Source organism: Pteronotus mesoamericanus, unplaced genomic scaffold (genome assembly GCF_021234165.1).
Source record: "Pteronotus mesoamericanus isolate MK-2021 breed Mesoamerican mustached bat unplaced genomic scaffold, CSHL_Meso_final scaffold_1186, whole genome shotgun sequence".
NCBI classification, from domain to species: Eukaryota; Metazoa; Chordata; class Mammalia; order Chiroptera; family Mormoopidae; genus Pteronotus; species Pteronotus mesoamericanus.
In genome coordinates, this window is record NW_026555302.1 from 10,276,364 (window position 1) to 10,299,637 (window position 23,274).

Consider the following 23,274-nt stretch of genomic DNA (forward strand, 5'->3'; position numbering starts at 1 on the left):
CTAAAATAAACAATCCCTCCCAAAGCCTAACTTTTTCTGGATAAACAGAGAGTAAAGCCATGCCACCAAATAAAAACCTAACTTTATTGAAAACAGGAAAAGATGGATTTTTTCACACTTGTTTTTGGCTGATGGTTATTGATTCTGTAAGCTATCTGATCCATGGCAACACTCACTAATTGGTACTATACAGAGATGTTCTTGTCAAGATCAGATTTAGTTTCAATTTATTCATCAACAGATATATTTAAACCTAGAGAAAGACATTTTGATTGGATCATTAGGGCACCATAAGGTAGGGATATGCATTACTTAACGCCGCTAACAAAGAGATCAACATCTCTACAGCAACCTTGAAGCACAGGTACAAACTTGCATTTTATGCAAAAATTGAGGGTTTATTTTTTTTTTACTTATTGTTACATTGGTGAGAACTGATTTCAGGAACTTAATAAGCAGTAACTTGTTTCTACCTCTCAGCTGAACAAAAATGCTATATGGCATTTTCACTAGGCAAGACTTGCTTCTTTACATTTCACATGAGAATGCAGTATCACCCTTTCTTGAACAAAATGACCAGTTTGCTATGGAAACCATCTGTAGAGGAAGTGTTTAATAAGCATATTTTATTTAAATAAATCCTCCAGTAGGAGAATTCACTGCCTTTACTTAGAAGAAGGCTCTGTAAAGTCATCGGTTAAGTTTATCTGTGCAGCTCACCAACGTGTCCTTATTGAAAACATCAATATTTCCATATCACAGTTCCCAAAAGGGCTTTCAAGTCTCAAAATTCTGTGTCGCCTTTGGCTTGCTTCTCTCTTGATTGTACCCAGGCTTTATTAATGGTTCGCTTCATGTCATCATCTCCATCTTCATAAATTTTCTTTAGAACATTCATTAATCCCTCACTAGGGTCTGTTTCAGTGTCATAGGAAGGCTTTCTGTTGGGAGAGAAAACAATTGAGAAATACATATACATCTAAAAATGGGTGTGTGTGTGTGTGTGTGTACACAAATGATCCCATTTACTGACAGAAATTTTATATGCCTCATTGCTAAGCATGGAAAGACACAAATCAGGTTGTTCATGTTCACAGAAAGTAGAGGAGTGGAGATAAGGGGAAGATATCAAGTATCCAAAGACACCCACGATACAGCATGTACAAATACAGCACATACAAATCCATCTTAATGAAAGCAATATACACCCATACATGATCTTACTAGTTCCATGAAAGGGTGGTCTTCAAAATGGCCAGAGGTTATCTTGGCCATTTGGACGAGTGGGATTTTAGGTGGCTTTTAGCAGAAAAAGCAAGTACAGAAGCATTTACTGTTCTGAACTCTCTCAGTTTTTTAAAAGCAGGTTTTCTCATATTATTTGAAAAAATACTTTGAGAGAAACACACACACACACACACACACGGACACATGCGGACATTCAGACGCTTTTAAATTAGACAAGCTTCCTCTTAGGCCTGAGGTATGCGGGTCTGGGCCTGATGGTCGGAACAGCAGCCCCGAATGCAGCCAGCACCTTCAGTTCAGGGTCCAACTTGGGCCAAACTGTGATTTCTTCCCTCACCTCATTTACTGAGTGCTGGGCTGTGCGCTGGACACTAGGGATATACAGTAACAAGGCAGGGTCCTGTGCACAGGTAACTGATCCTAGACTTACAGTCCGTTCCGCAGAAAGCATCTAACTCCAGTCGACCCACCCCATGTGCATGCCGGCCCTCCCAGGAGAGAGGAAAGGCAGGTGCCAGCTGACTCCTTGTGGCATATGACAGTGCACAGCGAGGTGCGACCTAACATGGGAGTCTTCGAATAAACACTTTCTAGAATCGCCATAAAGTAGGAGAAAAGTATTCTGTCTTTTCCACTCTCCATCAGTGACAGTGAACTCTCCAGCCACCTTCTCAGAACCGTCTGCAGAACTCAAAAGCCCTGAGGGCACCTAGGTTTCCCACAAACCACTGAAGCGGAATCCCTGGGGATGGGCACCGTATCTCCAGGAGGCGCCACAGGCCCAGCTTTAAGAGCCAGCACAGGGAGCCACAAAAGCAATGTGCTGGACACCCCAACGGTCCTGCCAGCTGGAGCAGATGCGAAGATAGCTGGGTCGGTCGGGGCTCTGAGAGGTAAATGGTCAACTCACAGACTCTACAACTGTTTTCCAAAGACAAGCCATTAAAAATCTGTAATCCCAGCAAAGAATACATTAAAATTCTTAAAGAAATGAAAGTGAACTTACTCTTTGTCTTTGCACTCTTTTTCAACCTGAGTCAGGTAGTCCCACCGTGTGTTTTCTGCTTTCTTCCTACATAAGATAATCACTGTATCCGTCTTGACCTGGGAGAGAAGTGGTAAAACAGGCACAACTTAGAGCGCACGGAGGCAGGCATGAGTGCCTAGGAGACAAGCCGTTACTCACTAATCGTTACTATTATGTGTGAGACCCATTTTAGGTGCTACTAAAGCCTTTCGGTAATAGGCCAGAGCCTAAAGGCTGGTGGAGGAGAAAAACCACAACAGCTAACGCTAGAACACCTTCAAATACCAGCGTTCTCAAAAACAAAGAGGGCGCTACTGGGAGCCAGGGGAGGACCCTCATTGGGAGCCCTCTCCGAGGTCCAGGAGAGAGGGCCTCGGGGGCAACTGGCGCAGCAAGCGAGAAAGCTCCGAGATGGGATGATTCTGGTGTTTGAGAAGAAGAAAGGAGGAGTGGCTGGATTTTGGTGAAGGAGGGAGTAGCAGAGTGAGGGGGTCAGAAGCAGGCGGAAAACCCAATCGTGTGAGGCAGCACTGGTAGTCTTTTGAGTGTTCCTGCAACTACAGAATTAGCAGACAAAAGGTGAGCAGTGAGACACACGCTAACAGATAAATAATATTCTAACACTACCTTTAAGCTGCTAAATAGTTCTACATAAACATAAGATGGCAGAATGGTACGTCTATTGTCTATATACCAGATGCATTAACCTCATTTAAATTAGGTAGAAAAGAGGGATTATCTGAATAAGTGTGAATGACAGTTTTTTAACACAGGTTATTTTTATAGCTTCCACTAACTCCAACTAGGTTAGGTACTTAAGTCCTTTTACATACCAAAACCACATAGAGCTTCTAATAAGGGCTACCATTAAACACGTTATAGATACTCCATTTCAGCATATCATTTCAGCTTTGTGAAATAACCTATTATTCCCACTGTACAAAGAAGCTGCCGAAGGTCACGAACAGTAAGTGGCAAGACTGGCATTAAAACTCAGGCCCCACCACAACCATTTAGAATGCTTATTCCTCTCCTGACTTTACTACAATATTCTTATAATATTCTCTTTTCCTAGACCAGGAGTTGGCAAACCTTTTCTGGGAAGGACCAGAGGGGAAATAACTGCAGGCTCTGCGGGCCCCACGACCTGCTGGGGCTGCGGAACTCTGCCGCTGCGGCACAGACGTGCACACGAACACGCATGGCTGTGTTCAAACAAGACAAGCAACATGCTGTAGTCTGCTGGTCCCTGTTATGGAGGATTGATTAATTCTAGTTCACTTCAATTCTACATTGGCCAGGTACAATTTAATGAGGTTTCACAATATGACAAAAAAGCAAACTTACTTTTTTTGAACTGCCTTCCACAGAGATGGGTTTCAAGAGGTTGTTCACAATCATGGAATAATTCTTCCCGCTTAGGTTCTTCACCAGAAGATCAAATGACCTGCAACAGAGCAGCAAACACTGTCCTCCTGGTTCTAGGCAGGAGCCCTCTAGCCTTGCGGAAAACAGCGGCCAGTGGCGTTTCCGAACGAGCCCTCGGCCGTCCCAGAAAGACGCACCCCGTCAGAGCAGGTGTGCAGGGACATGGACTCTGAAGTTGGGCATTTTCGGAAACTGCAAAGAGCAGGGCTCCCATCAAAGTCAGGTCGACAGGAAGACCACCGTCCCCCCGCAGCGGGAACTCACCTCTCTGTGAAGTGCACCTGTACATTCTCAGCGGGGACCTGATGGACACCAGTTAGGGTGATGTAGATCTTCACGAACTTGTCTGACTGATCCCATCCTAGTAACGAGAACAACAAACAACGGGACTCGAGTAAAGTCGGGTGCTCTCTCTCCAACAGTAAGCGCCCACAGCGTGTAACAAAACTTGGTAAAATGGAAATCCGGGGGTAGAAACATGAAAAAAATTAAAATGTAAGAAATTCTCTAGGTGCAGAAATTGTGCTTCAAAGCAGTTAAGTAATCTACTGAAAATTAGACAGTCAGTTGTAGAACTGGATTCAAATCCATGTTTACTGAACACAAAGTCCATGTTCCTTTTATTCCTCAAAATAAAGAATATGATTCTTAGATACATTCTTTAATAGTAGTTAATTTCCCCTATTTATGAAAATAATTTTGTCCTATACCTAAATATTAGTAATTCTCCACTCAGCTGGATTGTTAAAACATCAGTACTAATTCCATAATCATTTCTACTTCTCTAAGCAGTTCAACACACACAACCAACTCTAGCTTCTTCAATTCCCTTCTCTGAAAATGTGAAATATAAATTTAGAGTCCGACTCACCCTAATCTGCCAATCTGACTGACCTAACATCATCCACTAAATGACAGTTCAGTATACACTGCGAAACTATTTACCTTAGTTTCTAAACTAGGTGATTTGTTAACGTAAAAATATACAAACTTCATATAAAAAGCATAGTATAGGAAATATGTTTATTGTGTACATAAAAAATACATGCCCCTAACACTTCCTCCGTTTTGTTCCATAAAATAAAACTGTTAATTAAAAAAAAAAAAAAAATAAGTCTACAGTGTGCTATAGACCTTCATCCGGTTTCTTCCCATTCATCCAACCCTTCCACGTTAGGGTTCTCCCTGAACACAGAGCTGGGTTCCTGGTTAGCAGGCCATAACCCTCCCACTTTCAGACCACTTTCCTGTATCAACCAAGTACATGGCCTAACTCCTATAGTGCATCTCTTAAGCACGACACATACGCACTGCTTTTCACTATGACAAGACGCAAAATATTGGGGTTGGCCAAAATGTCCATTTAGTTTTTTCCGTAAAAGACACATTTTTTCATTTTCACCAATAACTTCATTGATTTGGATATTCTGAGTATGCTGGCCGTCTCCCACATGGCAGAACACTGATTGTTCTCAATTAATGTCTCGGTCTCATTGCTGTCAGCTTCAGCTGGTGCACCCAACCCTGGAGCAATGTCCAGCAAGAAATCCCCAGCACAAAACTTTGCAAACCACTTTTGACACATTCAATCAGTCACAGCACCTTCTCCTTACACTGCACAAATCTTATTTTGCATTTCAGTTACTTTCCTACCTTTCTTGAAATAATAAAGGATGATATGCCAAAAGGTTTGCTTATTTTCTTCTATCTTCAATATTAAAATGGCCACACAAAAACTGACCAATTTTGACTTTTTTAAAGAATACATGCTGATATGACAGCTGTCACAATACAGTCTGAAAAATTATTTCAAGTGAAGTTAAAGACAACTAAGCGCTATGAAAGCCACCTTACAGAAAAAACCAAACGCACTTTTTGGCCAGCCCAATACTTACTATGTGCTAGATATTCTGAGCAAAAAGAAGCCTACGGCTGCCCCGTCCTCCTCAGAGCTCGTTGCTCAGACTTAAGTTGCACTGCTTCCAAAACGAGAGCTTTACGATCTATTGAGGGCAAATGGGATTGTAAGATTGTTATGGTATTAGCTGTGCCTGTGTCACCATGAGCTGGGACTGGGTTTTGGTCACTGTTGTGTGTCCACAAGTCCAAGCACAATAGTGGCACATGTCAGATGCTCAAAAATGTGTCTTGACTTTAACTAGATCTTTCCTCAGTTAATAATGGTGGTTGTCTGGCAAAGTGAAATGCAAAGCAGGATGAAAATCAAAACAAAAAGCTGCATTCCATATATACGGAGTAGGTTCCTTCTTGTTGCTACTCATCATTATACTAAATCAGCTTGTAGAATGCATCCTTTCCTTTTTCCATTTCTTAAAAAGCATCTTATTAAGTGATAGGACCTCTCTTTCAAACCACCAAAACGAATACTCAAAAACTATTTTAAAAATTAAGTCTGTTAGCTGGCCACTACTGAGGACTCAAGCTGCTCACGGGCAGAAAGAGCTGGGTGCAGGGGAGCGTGTCGTACCGTAATTGCTGATTTTCACTGTGTAGCCCGTTGTAATGGGAGCAACCACAGCAGCTGGCTTTTCATTGTCAAGAAGTTCTGCTTTCCTCTGCGATTTCTGCTGCATCTTGTTCTTGATTTCTGTCTCAACCTTGGATTTTTCAGCGGTAAGAGCATCACGTACTCTCTTTCTAGTGGCCTTTTCCAGTAACACCTTCACCTCTTCTAGATCTTTCTGTAGCTGTATTAAAATAAAAGATAAGTTAACTATGGTAAGTAAGATAAAAATCTGATATGCCTACTGGTCATTTCTGTTTACTGAAATAAAAGTTAAGTACTAAGAGATTCATTTAAATTTTCTACGGTCAGGTAGCAACTTGAATTCTTTCTTACAGCCTACTGAATTGTAAATAAACCAACTTTTTCTTTCTTTCTTTTTTTAAAGGAAAACTTAATAATATTAAACTAACAATAGTAAAGTATCAAGCCTACATTTTCCAGTTGGTAAACTGTTAACCACCTTTGTTACAGAACATTTTATTTACAAGATACTTTTGTGACTTATGAACTGAGATGAAGAATCTTATTTTTTTGAAAAGGAGCCCACAGATCTTATAATGCCCAGCCCCACGCCTGACACGTCAGATGAGTGAGCGCGTGCTGAGTGCGGCGAAAGGCCACAGCAGCCTGACCGAGCGAGCCTAACTCCTGCCAGTGACTGTTCTTCACCAAATACCCAGACAGTACACATAAAGATTTTAAGTTTTAAAGACAAAAGATAAAAAGACACATTTCTGCTTTTAAGAAAAGATCTTGTTCTGAAGCTCCACGCTTAATCGTACGGTCAAATATCTGGGGCTTGGTTGTACAGGATACAAAAAACCTGGGCAAACAATCCAACACACTCCTGGTCATCACACAAGCCACCTGTTCTTTCCTCATGCGTGAACCTCACCCACTTAAGTCCACTTCCACTTTCTAGAGGTAGAGCCAACACTTTTTTAAGTGCAAGAGTTAGACACTGTTACAAAATTAATAGGCTTAAAAAAACTTTTCCCAGTTACCCTCTGGCAGGTTATAAAAAAGGGATTTGATTTTCTTAAAATAACTTTACATACTGGCTTGATACTAGCAATATGACAGAAAGATACTTACATTATATAGCCTGAGAGCATATAAAAGACTCAATATCTTTTAAAACTTAATAGCTCTCTATAGTGTCTGGAGTTTCAAAGTCCTAATGTTTAAGTCTTATAAAATGCAGTAACAGAAAAATGAATGCTTTCTTAAATGAATGCTTTCTTTTACCCGTCTTGTATCTCATTTAGCTCAGATGCCTTTGCCTCACCATCTGTAACTGATAACAGTATAAAAAGTTCAACTGCGCCCAGTCTCCTGTGCATACTCTACACAACCCCCAAACTCATACTACTAAGACAAAACACATTCCAAACCCATCCCGGATGCATAGCGCCGAGATGCTTTAGTTCAAAGCAATCTTTTTAATTTTTAAAAAGATTTTATTTATTTTTAGACAGAAGGAAAGGGAGGGAGAGAAACATCAATGTGTGGTTGCCTCTCGCAGGCCCCGCACCGGGGACCTGGCCCTCAAACCTAGGCCTGTGACCGGACTGGGAATAGAACTGGCGACCCTTTGGTTCACAGGCCGGTGCTCAGTCCACTGAAGCCACACCAGCCAGGCAAAGCAACCGTTTTTTATTACAATGGTTTAAAATTTCCACGTTGATTCTAATACCAACATGATAAAATACCGAAATATAAAATTAGCGTATCTGCTCCTGGGCGAAATTGTTCAAACAATGTATCAAGTCTAAACGAGGGGTTTTCCCCTTGGCTGGAATAGGAATGCTTTTTCCAGCGGACTCGGAGAGACCCCGAGGATGAAGGGACGCCCGGCCCCTCCCACCAGCGCGGGCTCCCGCCTCCAGCTCGGCAGTGCGAGACCGCAGCAGGCCCGTGGGAAGCAGGCCCGTGGGAAGCAGGCCCGTGGGAGGCGGCCCTGGGGCTCCTGCCCGCGCAGAGCGGCCCCCGGAGCGCGATCCCCCCGTGCCTGGATGCCTGAGACCGCAGCCTCTCACCTCACTTGTCCTGGCATTCACTCGTTTTCCTTAGGCAGTCACATACTTTCACCCCACCCACAAACACATTCAGTTCTCATCTAGTTTCAAATCCCGCGCTGGGAGGCACTAAAATCAAAGCGCCTCAAGACATTTCTCCAGAAATGCCCCCACGGCCGCACCGCCAAGCGCGGGAGAAGCCGCCAGCTCCCTCCGCTAGACGCCGGGGACACGCGCATCCGACCCGCCGTGCGATCCCACTTCACCGGCGCTAGGACGCCAACCCAACAAGAACATCCACGAAACAGCAGGTGAACGCCAGACACTGCTCGGGGGACCGGGAAATGGTGCGGCCACTTGGAAAGGGGCTCGGCAGCTTCTCCACGAGAGTCAGCACCACGAGATGCCGCCATTCCACTCCGGCTAGACGCTTCAGGAAACTGAAACCCGGGCCCGCTGAAAAGGTGGACGAAGGTACTCGCGGCAGAATTGTTCGTGTCAGCCCGGCAGCAGAAAGCATCCCAACGTCCCCCAACGGAGGAACTGAGGAGGAGACGTGCTATGTCCCTGCCACGGAGCATTACTCAGCCGTCAAAAGGGAACGCAAGCCGCCCAGCGGAACACCTGCCAACACCGCGCAACGCGGGAAGGAGCCAAACGGCAAAGCCAAGGGCCGCCGGCGGCGGCCTCCACCTGCGCGAGGCCGGACCGGCAAACGCGGAGGCGGTGGGCGGACGGGGGCGCCGGGTGCCAGGCGCTGGGCGGGGTGCTGGGCGGGCGGCAGCCTTTCAATGGACCCAACAGGTTTCTTCGGGCGGTGGGGGGATGAGAATGTTCCGGAACTAGTGGTGACTCCTCAACAACACTGAACACGCGAAAACGCACTGATTTGTACGCTTTAACTTGATTAAAAACACTGAATTTTATCTCAAACAAAACAAAAACCCGGAGGCGCCCCCAAATGTTAATTCTGAAGGACCTCGACGGACGACGGTGGAGCCCCGCACTCACTGAGGAGGAGGGGGGACTCCGCGCGATCCTAACGCGACGCCCGCGCGCGGGCCCGAGAGATTCTGTCCGCGGCGCCCCAGGCCCGCCTGTAACTCGTAACTTCAACTTGTGTCGGGTTATCCGGAATGAGGAGACTTAAATATACGCACGCTTTTGCTTCATCTAAAGCAGCTTATGAGACTTACAAAGTCACATCGGAGCTTTGGTCACACTGGGGAAAAGATCCCCAGGAAACAAAGGTGGGGACCCAGCACTGCACGGTGATGCTGACATCCTACCTCCACCAGGAGAAGGGCGGCCCCAGCGTTGTTATTCCCCGTGTGTACCCGCCCAACGAGGTCCCCCAAGAGTCAAGCAAGCGGCCCCGTTCAGACATTATAGATCCTATAGGAGAAAAAGGCTATACCCGCCACTAGTTATACTAACTTCCCAATTTTTACTTTTTTTTAACGCATAGAGCAGTTGGCTGGTCGCCAGACAGTTTTACAAACCCCATGCCACGGGCACTCCTGTGGCTCAAAGGAGCACAGCAACGTGTCCCCAATTCCGCGGCTACTCGTGTGTGTGGAGAAAACACGCCTGGGAGAATGAAGTGCTGGGACCAAAGGTTCCCGGCTGCCCGCCACCCTGGAATGACACTCCGGGTTTGCCATCAGCCCCAATCGAAAGAAGCGTCGCGTCCCCAGGCTAGTACAACGGGCGCGGGAAGGCGACCAGCTCACTCGGTCCGCTGTCCACGCTGCCTAACCCCGACCCAGCCCGCTCCGCCGAGCCGCGCGCGGGGAGGGACCCCCCGCCCTCCACCGGGCCGAGCGGCGGCGGCCATCGGCAACTTTCCCGCGGAAGCCGAGGCCCGTCGGAGCCGCTGCAGGGGGTCGGGTGGGAGGCCCAGCAAGCGCGCGGACCCGACAACGCAGGAAGCCGCCGGGGAGGCGGCCGCAGGGCACTCAGCACACGTTACGGGGCGGGAAGCTCTAGCACTGCCGACTGAGGATGAGGCGGGACCCTTACCTCCTCCACAGCTGAAGCCATGGTCGGCCTGGGCCGGGCAAGGCACGAGATGCAGCCCCGTGGGGGAAACAAACAGGAAACGGCGCACCCGCTCGATTCGCAGGACCCGCACGCCTCGCAACGCCCGCAGCCTGTGCGCACTGCCTGCCCTGCGTGACACCACCGCCCGCCTATCGCGCGCGGCGCCTCTGGAACCTTCGCGAGTGTAGCGTCACAGCCCCACCTCCCAGCACCGCCCGCCTCCCTAGTGCCGCCCCTCCCCGCTGAGCTTGGTCCCGCCCCGCCCGCCGAGCTTTCTAGCAACGCTCAACTCTCGCGAGAATAGTTACGCCACTTCCTCTCCGCCCGGACAACTGTAGGCTTACACTTTGACCGCGTTTGCTCCGGTTGCGCAGTCGCAACTCGGAACCGCTGCCTCTGTGGACTTTCTCCAACCCCGGAAACAACGTACCGGTTTTCGGGATACACATCGGAAGTTGACTACAGAATCAGCTACTTCCGTCGCCTTTAGGACGCGGGCATGCTATGCAGCCATTTTGCCTAGGGATAACCTGTGACACTCCGCGAGATAAGGCCAAAAAGGGTAGAAGGAGTAGCCTATTTATGTTGTTAAAAAGGGACAGAGCGAAGACGTAAAGTATGGAGGACCCTGAAGAGAACAATTTGATTTTCAGTGGGTTCTGGCGCTCGAGAAACGTCACCGCGATGGAGCATTAGCGACGTGGTGGCGTCATACAGGCCGCGAAGGGTTGCTCTGGCCACGTGACGGCGCCACCAGTAACAGAAAGGTCGCGCAGGCTTTGGTTGTGTTCCTGCTGTGGCGCGTGTAGGATCAACACATCTTTGTCTCTATACATATAATCAATAAATATAGCCCCCCAAAACCCAAATAATAGCTTTGTTAAAGTATACTTTAAAAAAGGTGAAATCGAGACTCATGCAAATAGGAAATGAACATGTGACAAATATGAGAGAACCAATAATATGTTAAAACTATCAAAGTGCATTTTCATAGCTGGGGACTTACAGGCAACAGTGGAATGTTAGTTTAAGGTTGCAAAGTTAGGTACAAACTAATGGATGTCCTACAGGGTAACAAACTGCATAGAACCTTTGGAGTTACCTGTTGCACCGAAATGCAGAATTGGCCCATCAGATTTTTGTAAGATTTTGAAATTGGAACACTGACATGCTAACCCACCTCTGCTGTCATTTGTGGAGAGGAAATGTAGACCTGAAAGTTCATCTCTTAGAATCGGGGAATCCCAGCTTGTTTTTGAGAGAAGCAGCAACAGATGAGCATCACCAGGCAAGGCAAGCAAGAGCGACTATGAGGACAGTCGCTTGTCCCCAATGCCTGTTCAGCCTGTTGGCATTTGGTGTCTATGATGAAAACATCCCCATTTCCTTATAGTTAACTGTCTTGTTAGTAAACTAGCTTCAGAGTTTCTGTTACTTGTAACCAAGGACTCTTTAGTTAAAGGAAAATTGGACGTTTTGATGGGGGACTCGAAAGTTGAAAAGTTTTAGTTCAAGTAATAGCGACTAAGTTTAGTATCCAGCGCATGTAAAAGCTTTTGTTCTAGGAACTGAAGGTAGGACCCACCCTGACTCCAGGAGACCATAAGCAGTCCCACCTTTGTGCCTCAGGAGGACTGCAAGCCGCAGAGATGGTATCTGAGCCACTGTACTCCATCCAGGGTGAGGTGCCCACCGTCCAGGACACAGCTAAAGACCGGCGCCCAGGGCAAGCATGCTAGGGTTTTTTGGTCTAATTAACTTTTCTGTGACTTCCAAATCTCTTCCCTATATTTTGTTCTCCTTATAAAAAGGGCCATTTTTAAATGGAATTTAAGGCGGTCTGTCAGGGTGCAAACCCACCGTCTTGTCAGATCGCCGGCAATCTGAATAAAACGCTCACAAAGATTCAATCCCTCTCTCTGCTCATTGGGTCTGGCAGTGACAGGGGGCAGGAGCACCGGCTTTTCTGGTTCCAGTTTGGCAGGGCTGCTGTACCCCAACGTCACTCTGCAGGGGGCCCCTGCATCGTTTTCCTTCCTAGGCGGGCTAGAGCCTAGTGTCAAATAAGGCGCGTTACATAAACTCTGGGTTCCCGCGAGTCAGAATAAAACCAATTAGGAAAAAATCAACAAGACATAGATGGACTTGAGAACAAATGTTTATTACTGCTTAGTGGGGCAAAAGGGGCAACACAAAGCATCGAAAACATCACTGGCTCACAAAAACAGTCACCTTGTTACCTTCTTGGTTGCATTTGTTTATTTCACAAGGCTTCATTCACACGAGAACAAAATACTAATCCAATTCAAGTTCATAACGATTATAAAAGTAAACATTTGTTGGGACACTGTACAATAAATTGCACTTCTCTTAACAAGCGTTACATTTACATTTATAGCGTGTACTATGCATAATACATGGAATTACAGAACATCTAATCGGTCAGTGTTTATAGGGGAGAGGCTGCTCATAAGGTTTCTTTTGTAGTCAATTAGCACTGTTTGCGCTAATTAACTCCTTCATCCCAGAACCTGTTTTCATGAGTGAAACCGTGGACATTAAACAATTCATGAAAATAAATGGTAGAGAATGTCAACTACCTCCTCAGCCAGGGAAAGGTAGGAGCTGGAAGAAAGGAAGTGGGGCTGAGTGAGAAAACTTTCTTTCCCTCATTTGAATTAAGAATCCATATATTATGCAAAATACCAAAAATAGAGAAACTGATGTAAAAGGCTATTGAGACATCTTGGATTCTGGGACCATCTCCAGCTTCATTCTTGTGCTTTCGTGACACCAGAGTCTTGATGCATTTATATCCTTATAATCCAGTTTCCTATATTTTATTCCATATGTAATATATAGGTATGTTACATTTCAAGGGGAAACATTTTACATGTTAACTTACTGCAATGAAAAAGGAAAGTAACTTAAAATGTTCATTTTCTACTCAATGATTCTTTTTTCTTAAATTTTTCAGAATACCGCTGATGATAAACCTGGGGTGGGAGGGGGGGGAATGGGATGTGGATGCAGATGTTTGCATAGCAGGTGTCATTCACTTGGAGTTAGCGGGACCTGTGGTCTTTTACATGGAAGCCTAGAAGGGAACGCCTGACCGCTGACAGGAGGCACAGCGCTGCTCGTGAACACCCGCTTTTCTCGTTACAACTCGAGAGCATTTCCTAGTGAGGTGCAGCCCACACTGAAGTATTCATTTTGGTAGCTTTTGCAAAATAAGGAAATTGCTAAGGTAAAAAGCTTTGCCTTTTTTGTACGGAAGCCACTATGACAGAGGAAGGGTGTTCTGGAGCAGTTCTAGTTCAGGGCAGCCATGAACATGGCAACTAGAGGGCAAGCGCTGTTTGCCAGGCGGTGCCCTCGCAGGAACCAGGCCACCGAACCGCAGCCGGCCCTCCTGGGTCTGATCGCCGTGCGTGTGTTCGGACGCGCTGGTCCCTGGGCACACAAAAGACGCAGGGGCACTCTGCAGACTGCCACACACACAGAGCCAACAGTGTTCACATCAAACAACAGTCTGTCCATTCTCTCATTCATCTGTAACTGAAGCAAGAGAATCAGGTCTTTTAAGTGTTGTTTTTCAAAGTTACACAATAGAATCAGCTTGCTAAGTAATTAAAAGTGCTCTTTCCAAGAGAGGTAAAACAAGGAACTTTTAAAAAGCTCCTTTTGGGGTCCTGAAATCAGGTAACCATCTTAGCAGAAGTTAGAAGGCTGATTTCAGCCAAAGAAAAAGAAAACTCAGTCCCTTATATCAGATACATGTGATTCTCATCTGCAGTAACTAATCAACCCTTTTAAGCATTTCTCATCTCCTGAGCCCTAAACTATGTATTATCTTGTTTTTCTCACATTAGCTTGGAAATAACGCCACTAGTTATTAACTGGAAAGTATTTTAAGAAAACGAAATAGGGGTCTGAGAAAAATAAATAATACACAGTAAAAAAAGAATGAAAATTTTGAAGACACGAACTAAGATAAATACAATTAAATATCCCAACATCAGTACAAAGATTGTTCTTCTGCTTCACTTTGGAAGTTTGAGAAAGCCAATGAGGAAGAAGCTGCCAACTTAATAGTCGGGAAGGGAAGACAGAGATGGGCTTGTATGGGAGCATAGGCCGTAGGCCTGTCAACCGATTAGTGTTCTGATAGGCACTCATATACGGACACTGGGTGACGGGGAGTTTGTTTCTCTCCATTAAATTATATGTAGCTAAATATAACCAAATTGTTCCATGGCTCAGGATGTGGGAAGCGAGCAAACACATGAGACCAAAATTCAGCTTGGTCTCTTTCGGTTTGAAAGAATGTGTTAAACAAGATTTTCAAGATATGAAAGCTAATGGATTGAATAATCAAATTGAAGTTCATTCTCTTAATTTATTTGGCAGGATTTAATAAAAAGAGAAATAATTTCTTTTCAGAATGTTGGAAATGTTGGATTTCCGGAGGAATGTTTTATACAGTGCGTTCTAGGAAAAGATGAAAAACACTCTAGAACAGGTATCTGAAAATTTCCTGGATATTTGGGCTGGTTAATCTCTTTCTAAAGGAATCAAGATCAGAGTAGCAATTCTCAAATATGTTTCAAAATAAGTGAAATTAAAACCATTACTGCTCGATGCATAAGCTTTCAACATTAAAGTGAAGGGCATGTGGTTCGGGATAATGCTATTATAGCGTATTGTATGAATAGTCTTATCTTATGTCATATTTTGAATTTTCTTTCTTTTTATCTTTACTATTGCTACTGACCCAAAGGCATTGCAGTGAAGAACAGCTTAGACCTATGGAACGAAAACATACTCAAGTATGATATGGAACCGGAAAGGAAAAAAAAAATGTATAGATTACTCTTACAATCTTTTGAAAAAATTAAAAGGAAATGCAAAAGATTGATTTATTAAACATTTGGAATGTATGTACCTTGTGATTTTGTTTGAAGAAAAAAATGTACGGGACTATGAAGTTGAGTCAGGTTTACAGGTAAGGACTGGACATCAAACTATTCTCCCTCTACTATTTAAGGAAAATTATTTAGGCATTCTGTGGAATGTGCCAATTTCTGGAAGTTAAAAAGAACTCTATACAGTAGAACTATAAGATTCAGAAAACGCACACAAAAAAATCTTTAATTTAGCTGGCCATTTGATAAGGCAACTTGTACAAGGCTTCTTGGAATCAAAGAATAAAGTATCAGTAAAGCTAATAAATTATAATATATGATTTACAGAAACAAGTACCAAGATGCAACTCTCTAGCCATTATATTTTACACACACAAAAAAGATAAGCTTTTCTAACCCACCATGTAGGGAATGTTAACGTCAACACAGACACTTGAATGCTGGCTTATTTTCATTTTTGGTCAAGGAAAGGAATATAATGATGAAAGACGTCAGGACCAAAAACAATTCTGTAAGAAAGTACAATATTTTTTGATGAGTGTAACGAAGGATGACAAACAACCCTATCAGTTTTACAGGTTGTAGAGGATATAAACACCAACGAAGCGACTTTTCTTCTTAGAGTTTAATGATCGTTTTAAAGGGAAGCAATTTGTAGTGTGTGCTCCTGGAGCTGAGATCATTCTTCCTCGATTTTTCTCCCCAGGACTGTGTTAGTTTTAATTGCATCATATGGCACAGATGAGAATCACTCTGGCAATAGAGAGTTTAAGATCCTTTGCAAAGTATGTTCATAAAGGAAGCCAAGGATGAGGGTGAGTAAATGTGACCGTATGCACCTGACAGTAGCTGGGTTGGTGGAAAAGATCAAAGGCCTCCAAAATAGCTTAGAAAAATGGGAAAATTCGTTTTGCCCTTACCAAAGGATTTCCTGCAAGGACTATTGATATAGATGTTAAATATAATTGAAAAAATATTTCCATCAACTTGTAAATAGCTCTCTTTACCTTTCCATGAGATAAGTATTTCTATAAAGGTTTCATATTCAATCAGAAATGTTACAAATGCATTTGCATCTCTACATCTACGGGTACCAAGGGCATGTTTTGGGGGGCTACAGAAATCAGGAAAAGTTGCCTAACATTAAGATGATGTGAAGCTAGCCTCGATCTCCCATTTTATAACTTCAACAAAGTTACGATATATCTATTAGTGTTCCCTTAGCAAGTACATGTCAACATTAAATGACATACTCTGTCCCTGGCTCTGTTTCCTATTCTGACCACAATGGCTGAATCTGAGTCCACCTAAGCTTCTCTGCGGAAGGTTTCATAAGGCTGCGACTCCCAGTATCTACTTCCAACTTTTATCTTTGCCAGAACTCACCACTGTGTTCCTACTTAGGTACTTGCCATTCCCGTACGGATTTCTTTGAAGGACCTGTTAGAACCCCAGTGCCAACGTGATTTAGTTCTTCCTGCATTTATCAAAATCTCAGTTCCTCTCCTCAACTGCCCATCTTCTCCCAGGTTCTTGGCACTTTGTCTCCCGATGCCCCCAACAGAAACTGAAACAATCGAACTGCCTCTGGGGACTGGCCAATTCCAGGTCCGCCTGCCCTCCCCTCTGGCCAGGACCCTCGCAGGCCAGGGAGTCCCTGTCAGGTGGAAACCCCGCTGTGGTGCTGACGCGCCCACAGTGCGCTTCATCTGAATCAGTCCCGAAAAGGCAGGAGTTTCAGGTTTCAATTGTTTTTTTTTGTCTGTGACAAATATCTTCCTATCACTTCAACCTTGGAATAAAAGACATCTCCATTTTTATGGAAGGTAAAAACAATTATGAAGTTAGTTCTCAACAGAAAGTATTTAGTTCTGAATTACTTATTTCCAACTAAATATCAGCATGTAAAATAATGCGTACTACTAGGATGGATCGGAACGTGGCCTTCCAAGAAGCTGGAGAACAGGTGTTCAACAGAAATCGAGTCAGTTTAAACAACGTCCCTTTGAAAGCGTCATACAAGAAAGAGGAGGGCCGCGGAGAGGCGGGGCTTGCTTCCTGGCCTCCTTTACTTTCCTTCTTCAAAAGGGACGCCTGGGAGAGTCCTGGGGCCTCTGTCGCTTTGATCGTTGTGCTCTTGTGCGGGGCGAGGCTGGAACTATGTGCTCTCCTTGGGGGGCTGGGCGGCCTGTGGCGGCGGCGGGGGCTGGGTGCCTGTGGCCGTTTTGATAGAGTTCAGGGTTTTGCTAAACCAAGAGTTTTTTGCAGCTTGGATTTCATTCATAAGGGCCCCTCTCTGATGTTCAAGTTCCTAATTAAAGGAAGAAAATCATCTGAGTTTTTATCAATGTTTTCTCTGTGACAAAAAAAGAAAAAATCCAAGTACAGCTTTTCAGAATCTCCAGGTCTATATATCCATGGTTTTCCTTCTGAAAGCTCAGGAGAAATTTAAGTGGCTTCTTAGTGGTGGGGGGAAAGAAAGGTTTACAGCCAGAAGAGTTACCGCTCAAAACCAGAATCTGCTTTTTCTGAACAGTGAAATGGAACCTCATGTTACCCTTTCATTCCCCCTGCCATGCAGGTTTAGGTGAAGACCTGAGATAACAGGTTTAAAACCAGAAATAAACATAAAAACATGGATGGGTTGCTTTTTTACTGATGGAGTAAGCGTGAGTGAGTTCTAGCTCCAAACACATGGCCTTTGCCCCGAGAACGTACAAGGCCCAGCACAGAGACAGCGAAGGCAGCCAGGGCAGCGGCCTTGGAGCCGCAGCAGGTCGTGGCGGTGGGAACAGATCACAGCCCATCAGAAGCCGAGACTATTTTTCTAATTACGTCACCCTCCCAATACGGAAAGAGATTATGGAGCAAGAGGTTTGGCAAAATCAGGTAAAGATGAAAAGGGAAAAAAAAAACAAAACAGGTGTCAGCCAATGTTCAGCCTTCGGGGGAGGAATCACAGAGGAAGCCTGCCCTTTCATTTTCAGGGTCAGCTACCAAAGTGACAAGGTCAAGCAGGAATGACGTTGGCCAAAAAAAAAAAATTAATAAATAAAAATCATGGGGTAAACTAAAAAAGCATACACCTAAGATATGATTTTAATTATTAATATTCATTTAAATCTATGTGTCTATATCAGTGTTTAAAAATAAGGACATAACATCTGACTATGATTCTCAGGCAGAAAAGTGACCCCATCATAACCCCTGCGATTCGGAGCTAAGCGTGTCTACCGTGAGGTCCTGGAATAGCCCGGGACACTCACTCTGCTTTTCCTCGTTGACCTTTTATCAAGTCACCAACCTGGATTTTACACTTGGCCTCCACCAGCTGCAGTTTGGTTTGTGCCAATTCCAGCTCCATCTCCCTCAGCTGCTTCTTCAGTGAGTCCTTCTCATCATCGGATTCGGTTCCCTGGTCCGCTCGGCTGCCAGCCGCTGGCTTCACGGCGCCCTCCTTGCTGAAAATGTCACTGCAGTGTTTACACGCCATCATTTTACCCTGGAACAGCCAAGAGAGAGCCAACGTCTGGCCGTGTATCCTACAGCGTAAATCGCCTCCTAAAGCAGTGTGCGATTTGGTTTCTCCTCAGATGCTATTTGTTGCCGCCAAATGGAGGCCTATGTCTGAACGCAGTTATTTCTCTTGTGCTACAACCAAAAAGGTCAGAGTCGACACAGAACTCAGCTACCCTCTTCCCTCAGGTCTCTCTAGAGAAGCTCTGGGACTAGACAGTAGTAGAGCGCCGCTTTGACATCTGGTCTAGGAATTCTGTACTCGCAACATGCTCGTAGATGCCAAGCCCCATCCACGGCGCTCTGCGTGCGCGATCTCATTTAGTCCTGGAGCCACGGGGTGATGAGGCACTAGTGCGCCCCCCATCCATAAGTGGCGAGACCCAGAGTTTAAGTAACTTGCCTAAAGTGGGCTGAGGTCGTTATGACTAACCTACATCTACCCTCGCAGCAAATAAATTCTATGTCCTTTTGTTCCGCTTCCAGCAAAGATAACCACCATTGTTCAGGGACGTGAAAGCAACTCTGGCCCGCACTGCCAAGCAGGGTGTAGTCAGCGCGGACAGCAGCAGCTCTTTCCAGCGTCCGTGCCATTGTTTTCCTTAAGTATCTCCGAAACAGCTGAGAGAGAAGGCGTTATATAACCTTTGCACCCTGACACCGGCCACCGCCGCGGCAAGCCCCACGCCCACGACCCTGCTCTCCTCTCTTCGCACACACAGCCGCTCTCCCCTCCCCCATCGCGTGTCATGGCGCGCGCGGCCAACCGCTGAGGCCTGAAGACTGGGTGCCATCTTTTCGTTCCACGCCAGCTGGTCGCTAGGTTCTTCCTCTGACACAGCCGCGCTCTCCCTGTCCCGGGCCGGGACCCCCCAATCACCTTCTCAGCCCCTGCTGGCTTCTCTCTCACCGCAGCCCTACCGCGCTCGGCGGGCCCCTGCCTGGCTAGGTCCCTGAGACACCCCGGGCTCCCTGAAGAACCCAGGTCGGCACGGATAGGCACACTGCAAGTGTCTGCTCTGTGCCTACTGTTGACTAAATAAAATGTTAACATGGTGGCTTTTGATCTGGTCTTGAGTGACTGAAGGTCTACTATGCTGGGCAAGCAGTTTCATTAGGCTGAACCTTATAAAGGAAGAGACCGGTCTCCCAAGAGGGAGGGGGACACTGCAGCAGAGAGGACACCGTGGGTACACACGCTGCCTTCCGAGAACTACGGGGGGCGAGAGGCCTAAGCAGAGAGGAAGTGATGCACTAGTGAGAGGCAGGTGGTGAGGAGAGGCCCCCTGGGCCACACTGTAAAGGTCCCTATAAGGACTGTTGGTGCATCCTGACTTTTTCCTGGGGAAAACCCATGCCGTTGCACCCCCGGATCCTGTGCTCCACGCCGGAGCTGGAGCGACGAGGCTCACAGAGCAGACATGCTGACGGGCGGGAGACCACAGGTCCTGCCCACGTCCACCTCCTTCCTCACGGACAGGGCCTGACGTTACAGGGGCTGGAAAATGCCCAGTTAAAAGGTGCATTTTCTAGGCTCCCTTGAAGCTACATGTAGCCATGAAATTAAGTTCTGATATGTATGGCACTTCTAAGACGGCTGCTTAGGGAGCTCACCCCATTGGAGGGGGGCCCTTGTATCCTTGCATCTTCTTTGGTCTGAAAGACTACCATGGAATGCGGGTGCGATATAAATAATTAAACACGCAGGCATCTTTATATAATTCGTCCCTGTAGGAAAGTTCTGAGCTCTTTGCCATGCAAAATTTCTGCAAAAGACAGAAGTCTAATAACCGTGCACACAGTAGATGCTCGATAAAAACCTTCACTGAGTGATCGATATAAATCCTTGTTTCATTTTTATTTCCACAAAGACTTTAGTTCAGGAGAGTTAATCCTTTTAGGCCAACACACTTCGTCAACTGAGTCTTGGTCACTGTGCCTACAAAGGTGCAAAGAATGAAAAAGGCTAAGTAGGAAGTGGGGACAAAGGAAGAACAGAAAGGGAAGCTGTGAACCTTAAATTTAGCAGGTTTGGGGAGGGCGACCACCAACTTTATGGTCACTAATAACCTCAGACTGGTGGTGTTTTATAACATGAAATAAAAGCCACACTTTTGTAATACAAAGCTAGAAGAAGGTTCATATCTTCATTTCTCATGTCTCAGATTTTCAGGTTATAACTTATAAAAAAAACACATTTATTGTGTCCCAAAACACTTTATATACAGTATCTTGTTTAGTCTTCAAAATTGCCACCTTACGAGGTAGGTACTGTTATCTGTTTTACAGAAGATAAAATAAAGTTTAGAGAGGTCAAATAACCTGCCCAAGTCGTTAAATTATATGCTGAAATCCCTAGAACGCATAGTAATTACCAGTATGAAACCTGAACATATTCAAATAGAACTGCATCAGGTTTCTAGAACACTGGTCCAAGAGTTGGCGGTGCCAACATTACTTCTTAAGAATACCAATCCATTTGGTTTGCTGCTGTTTCCACAAAATAAGCAATTGCTTTTCCAAATAATCAATGTAAGGAGTTTTACCACCAGGGGGCAGGATACAAATAAATGCTACAAGGTTTTTTTCTTTTTTTAAACAAGCCTCTAGCCCTGGCTGGATTGAGAACAGGATTGAGAACCAGCTTGCAAACCAAAAGGTCGCCAGTTCAATTCCCAGTCAAGGCATATGCCTGGGTTGCAGGCCAGGTCCCCAGCAGGGGTTGCTCGAGAGGCAACCACACATTTTTCTCTCCCTCCCTGCCCTCTAAAAATAAATAAAATCTTTTTTTAAAATAATCTAAAAAATTAGAATCAGTTCCCCAACGTTGTGTTTTCCAGCTAAGCTCTAGGCTACTCATGCCATTTACTGTTCAAGAGAGTGAGGGATGAGACTACGGGCACACGCTGAGGCATCACGTCAATTCAGGCACAGCTGGGGCGCAGGCCGCTGGGGGCTCCCAGAGACCACCAGCCAAGAACGCTCAGGCCTCCCATGCCGATGCGAAAGCCGCTACCTGCCTCCGACAGCCCAGAAGACATGCGGGGACACAGCCTTCCAACTGCAGGGGAGAAGGCCACACCCGGTCAGAAGAGAGAGACTCTCCTGAACGATTCCTAGGTCCTCAGATCCAAGGGCTGGGTGGGTGCGACCGGACGAGCCGTCCTGCCTGTGGGGCATCGGAGAGAAGGGGAGCTTCCTATCAGGGGCGCGCTCAGGACCGGGGGAGAGGAAGACATTCTATCGCAGAACTATTAACTATTCCACTCCTCACCTTTACCACTTCCAGCTCCTCCTTGCTGGCCGCTTGCTGCTTCTCCAGCCTGGTGCTTAACTGGGAACAGATCTAAAGGAAAGAAAAGAAAAAACTCCCTTACTGGACAACAGACAACTCTCCCAGTGTGTGCACATGACCTTACCAACCCCTGCGGTATCACACCTCTGATGCTGCGGAGACTGAGCGAGCGGGCGACGCCGCCAGCGCTCTCATTCCTGCGGCCGCGGCAGCCTGGGAGGGCCCCTGGGTTAGCAAGGCGCCTTCGTAACAGCAGAAGGGGACCCACGGGGAAGTCCTGGGTCCTTCCCGGCGCCAGCCTTTGTGACTGCTTCCGGGGGATTCCCGGCCTCGCTCCTGAAATCGCTCTACAGAATCTTTGCTGAGCGCACACTTTATGCAAGATACTCTCTGTGCTGGGAACCGGATGGAAAAAACTCTGAAACAGAAATGTCTCCTGCCTGAGCCACAGTAAAAAGCCTCTGTTTTCAATTACAAAAATTTCCTAAAGAAGTGGCAGAGTGAATAAAACTAAGTGAGGTTTAAATGCTCGGAAAATAATAAAGACTAAAAACTCTCATCAGGTGGTTTGGCAGCAGGCACACACGGGAAGCCTGGCAGTGCGGTTCTACTGCTTCCTGGCACTGTGTCTGCCGAGGGACTCACTAATCTGTCTGCGCTTCCGCTTCCTCGGGGCCAGAAGGTGTTGTGCTGTGAGAATCAACAGAAAAGATGTAGGCGAAGAGTTCGGCATAGCACCTGGCTGATAAGCACTCATTAAGTAAAATCTCATTATTACTGGTTCTGAAATAAGTACTAACAATTACTGGAACAGGTAGAGATAAGTGCTTTCAAAGCCAAAGGGGAAAAAAAAGTTTAAAAAAAAATACTAGAAGTTCCATTCTCATTGACCTTGGGTAAAATCTAAATCTTTATTTGTGAGAAATGAAATAATAGAGTTAGGGGATGTAAAATTTTCACATGCAATTTGGACTAAAAACATAAAAGATCTACCTCTATTATCCAAACAGACATGAAAAAGAAATCACAGTTTATTCAAAAACAGTTCTAGAAACCAGGGCCTGCGTGTGCAGTTCAGGCTCTAATTTCTCCAGATCTCAGCCTGGAAACCATAAATAAGCCGGCGTTAGCCAACATTTGGGGGAAAAGCGATCTCCCTAGTAATTTCAACAAACCATGTATCCTTTTAAATAAACCAAAACATTCTGAAATATAGCCAATAAAAGCCAATTCCAACTATAAAA

General features: G+C 45.5%; 2 protein-coding genes across 6 annotated transcripts in view; both read right to left on the reverse strand.

Moving 5' to 3' along the window:
* Positions 1 to 377: 377 nt before the first annotated feature.
* CACYBP (calcyclin binding protein) lies at positions 378 to 10,488 on the reverse strand. Its single transcript, XM_054587731.1, has 6 exons — positions 10,271 to 10,488; positions 6,192 to 6,411; positions 3,968 to 4,064; positions 3,623 to 3,722; positions 2,255 to 2,352; positions 378 to 941 (listed from the first exon to the last, which is right to left on the reverse strand). Exons 1-6 carry the CDS (start codon positions 10,289 to 10,291, stop codon positions 785 to 787), a joined length of 693 nt encoding a protein of 230 aa, XP_054443706.1. The 5' UTR covers positions 10,292 to 10,488; the 3' UTR covers positions 378 to 784.
* A 1,981-nt stretch (positions 10,489 to 12,469) lies between these two features.
* Positions 12,470 to 23,274, reverse strand: part of RABGAP1L (RAB GTPase activating protein 1 like) — a 439,381-nt gene continuing 428,576 nt past the window's right edge. For all 5 annotated transcript variants that reach the window (XM_054587734.1, XM_054587732.1, XM_054587733.1 and 2 more), the window contains 3 exons: positions 22,010 to 22,081; positions 18,524 to 18,721; positions 12,470 to 17,530 (listed from right to left, as the gene is read on the reverse strand). In XM_054587734.1, the coding sequence (XP_054443709.1) occupies positions 17,378 to 17,530; positions 18,524 to 18,721; positions 22,010 to 22,081 (423 nt within the window). In that variant the 3' untranslated portion in view covers positions 12,470 to 17,377. The remainder of the gene's footprint in view (positions 17,531 to 18,523; positions 18,722 to 22,009; positions 22,082 to 23,274) is intronic.

Coding starts and splice junctions, on each gene's coding strand:
- CACYBP (XM_054587731.1), bottom strand. CDS start 10,291: ATGGCTTCAGCTGTGGAGGAG. Junction 2,353..3,622: donor TGGAAGGCAGTTCAAAAAAA/GTAAGTTTGCTT, acceptor CTTCTCTCCCAG/GTCAAGACGGATACAGTGAT. Junction 942..2,254: donor AAAGAGTGCAAAGACAAAGA/GTAAGTTCACTT, acceptor CTCTCCCAACAG/AAAGCCTTCCTATGACACTG.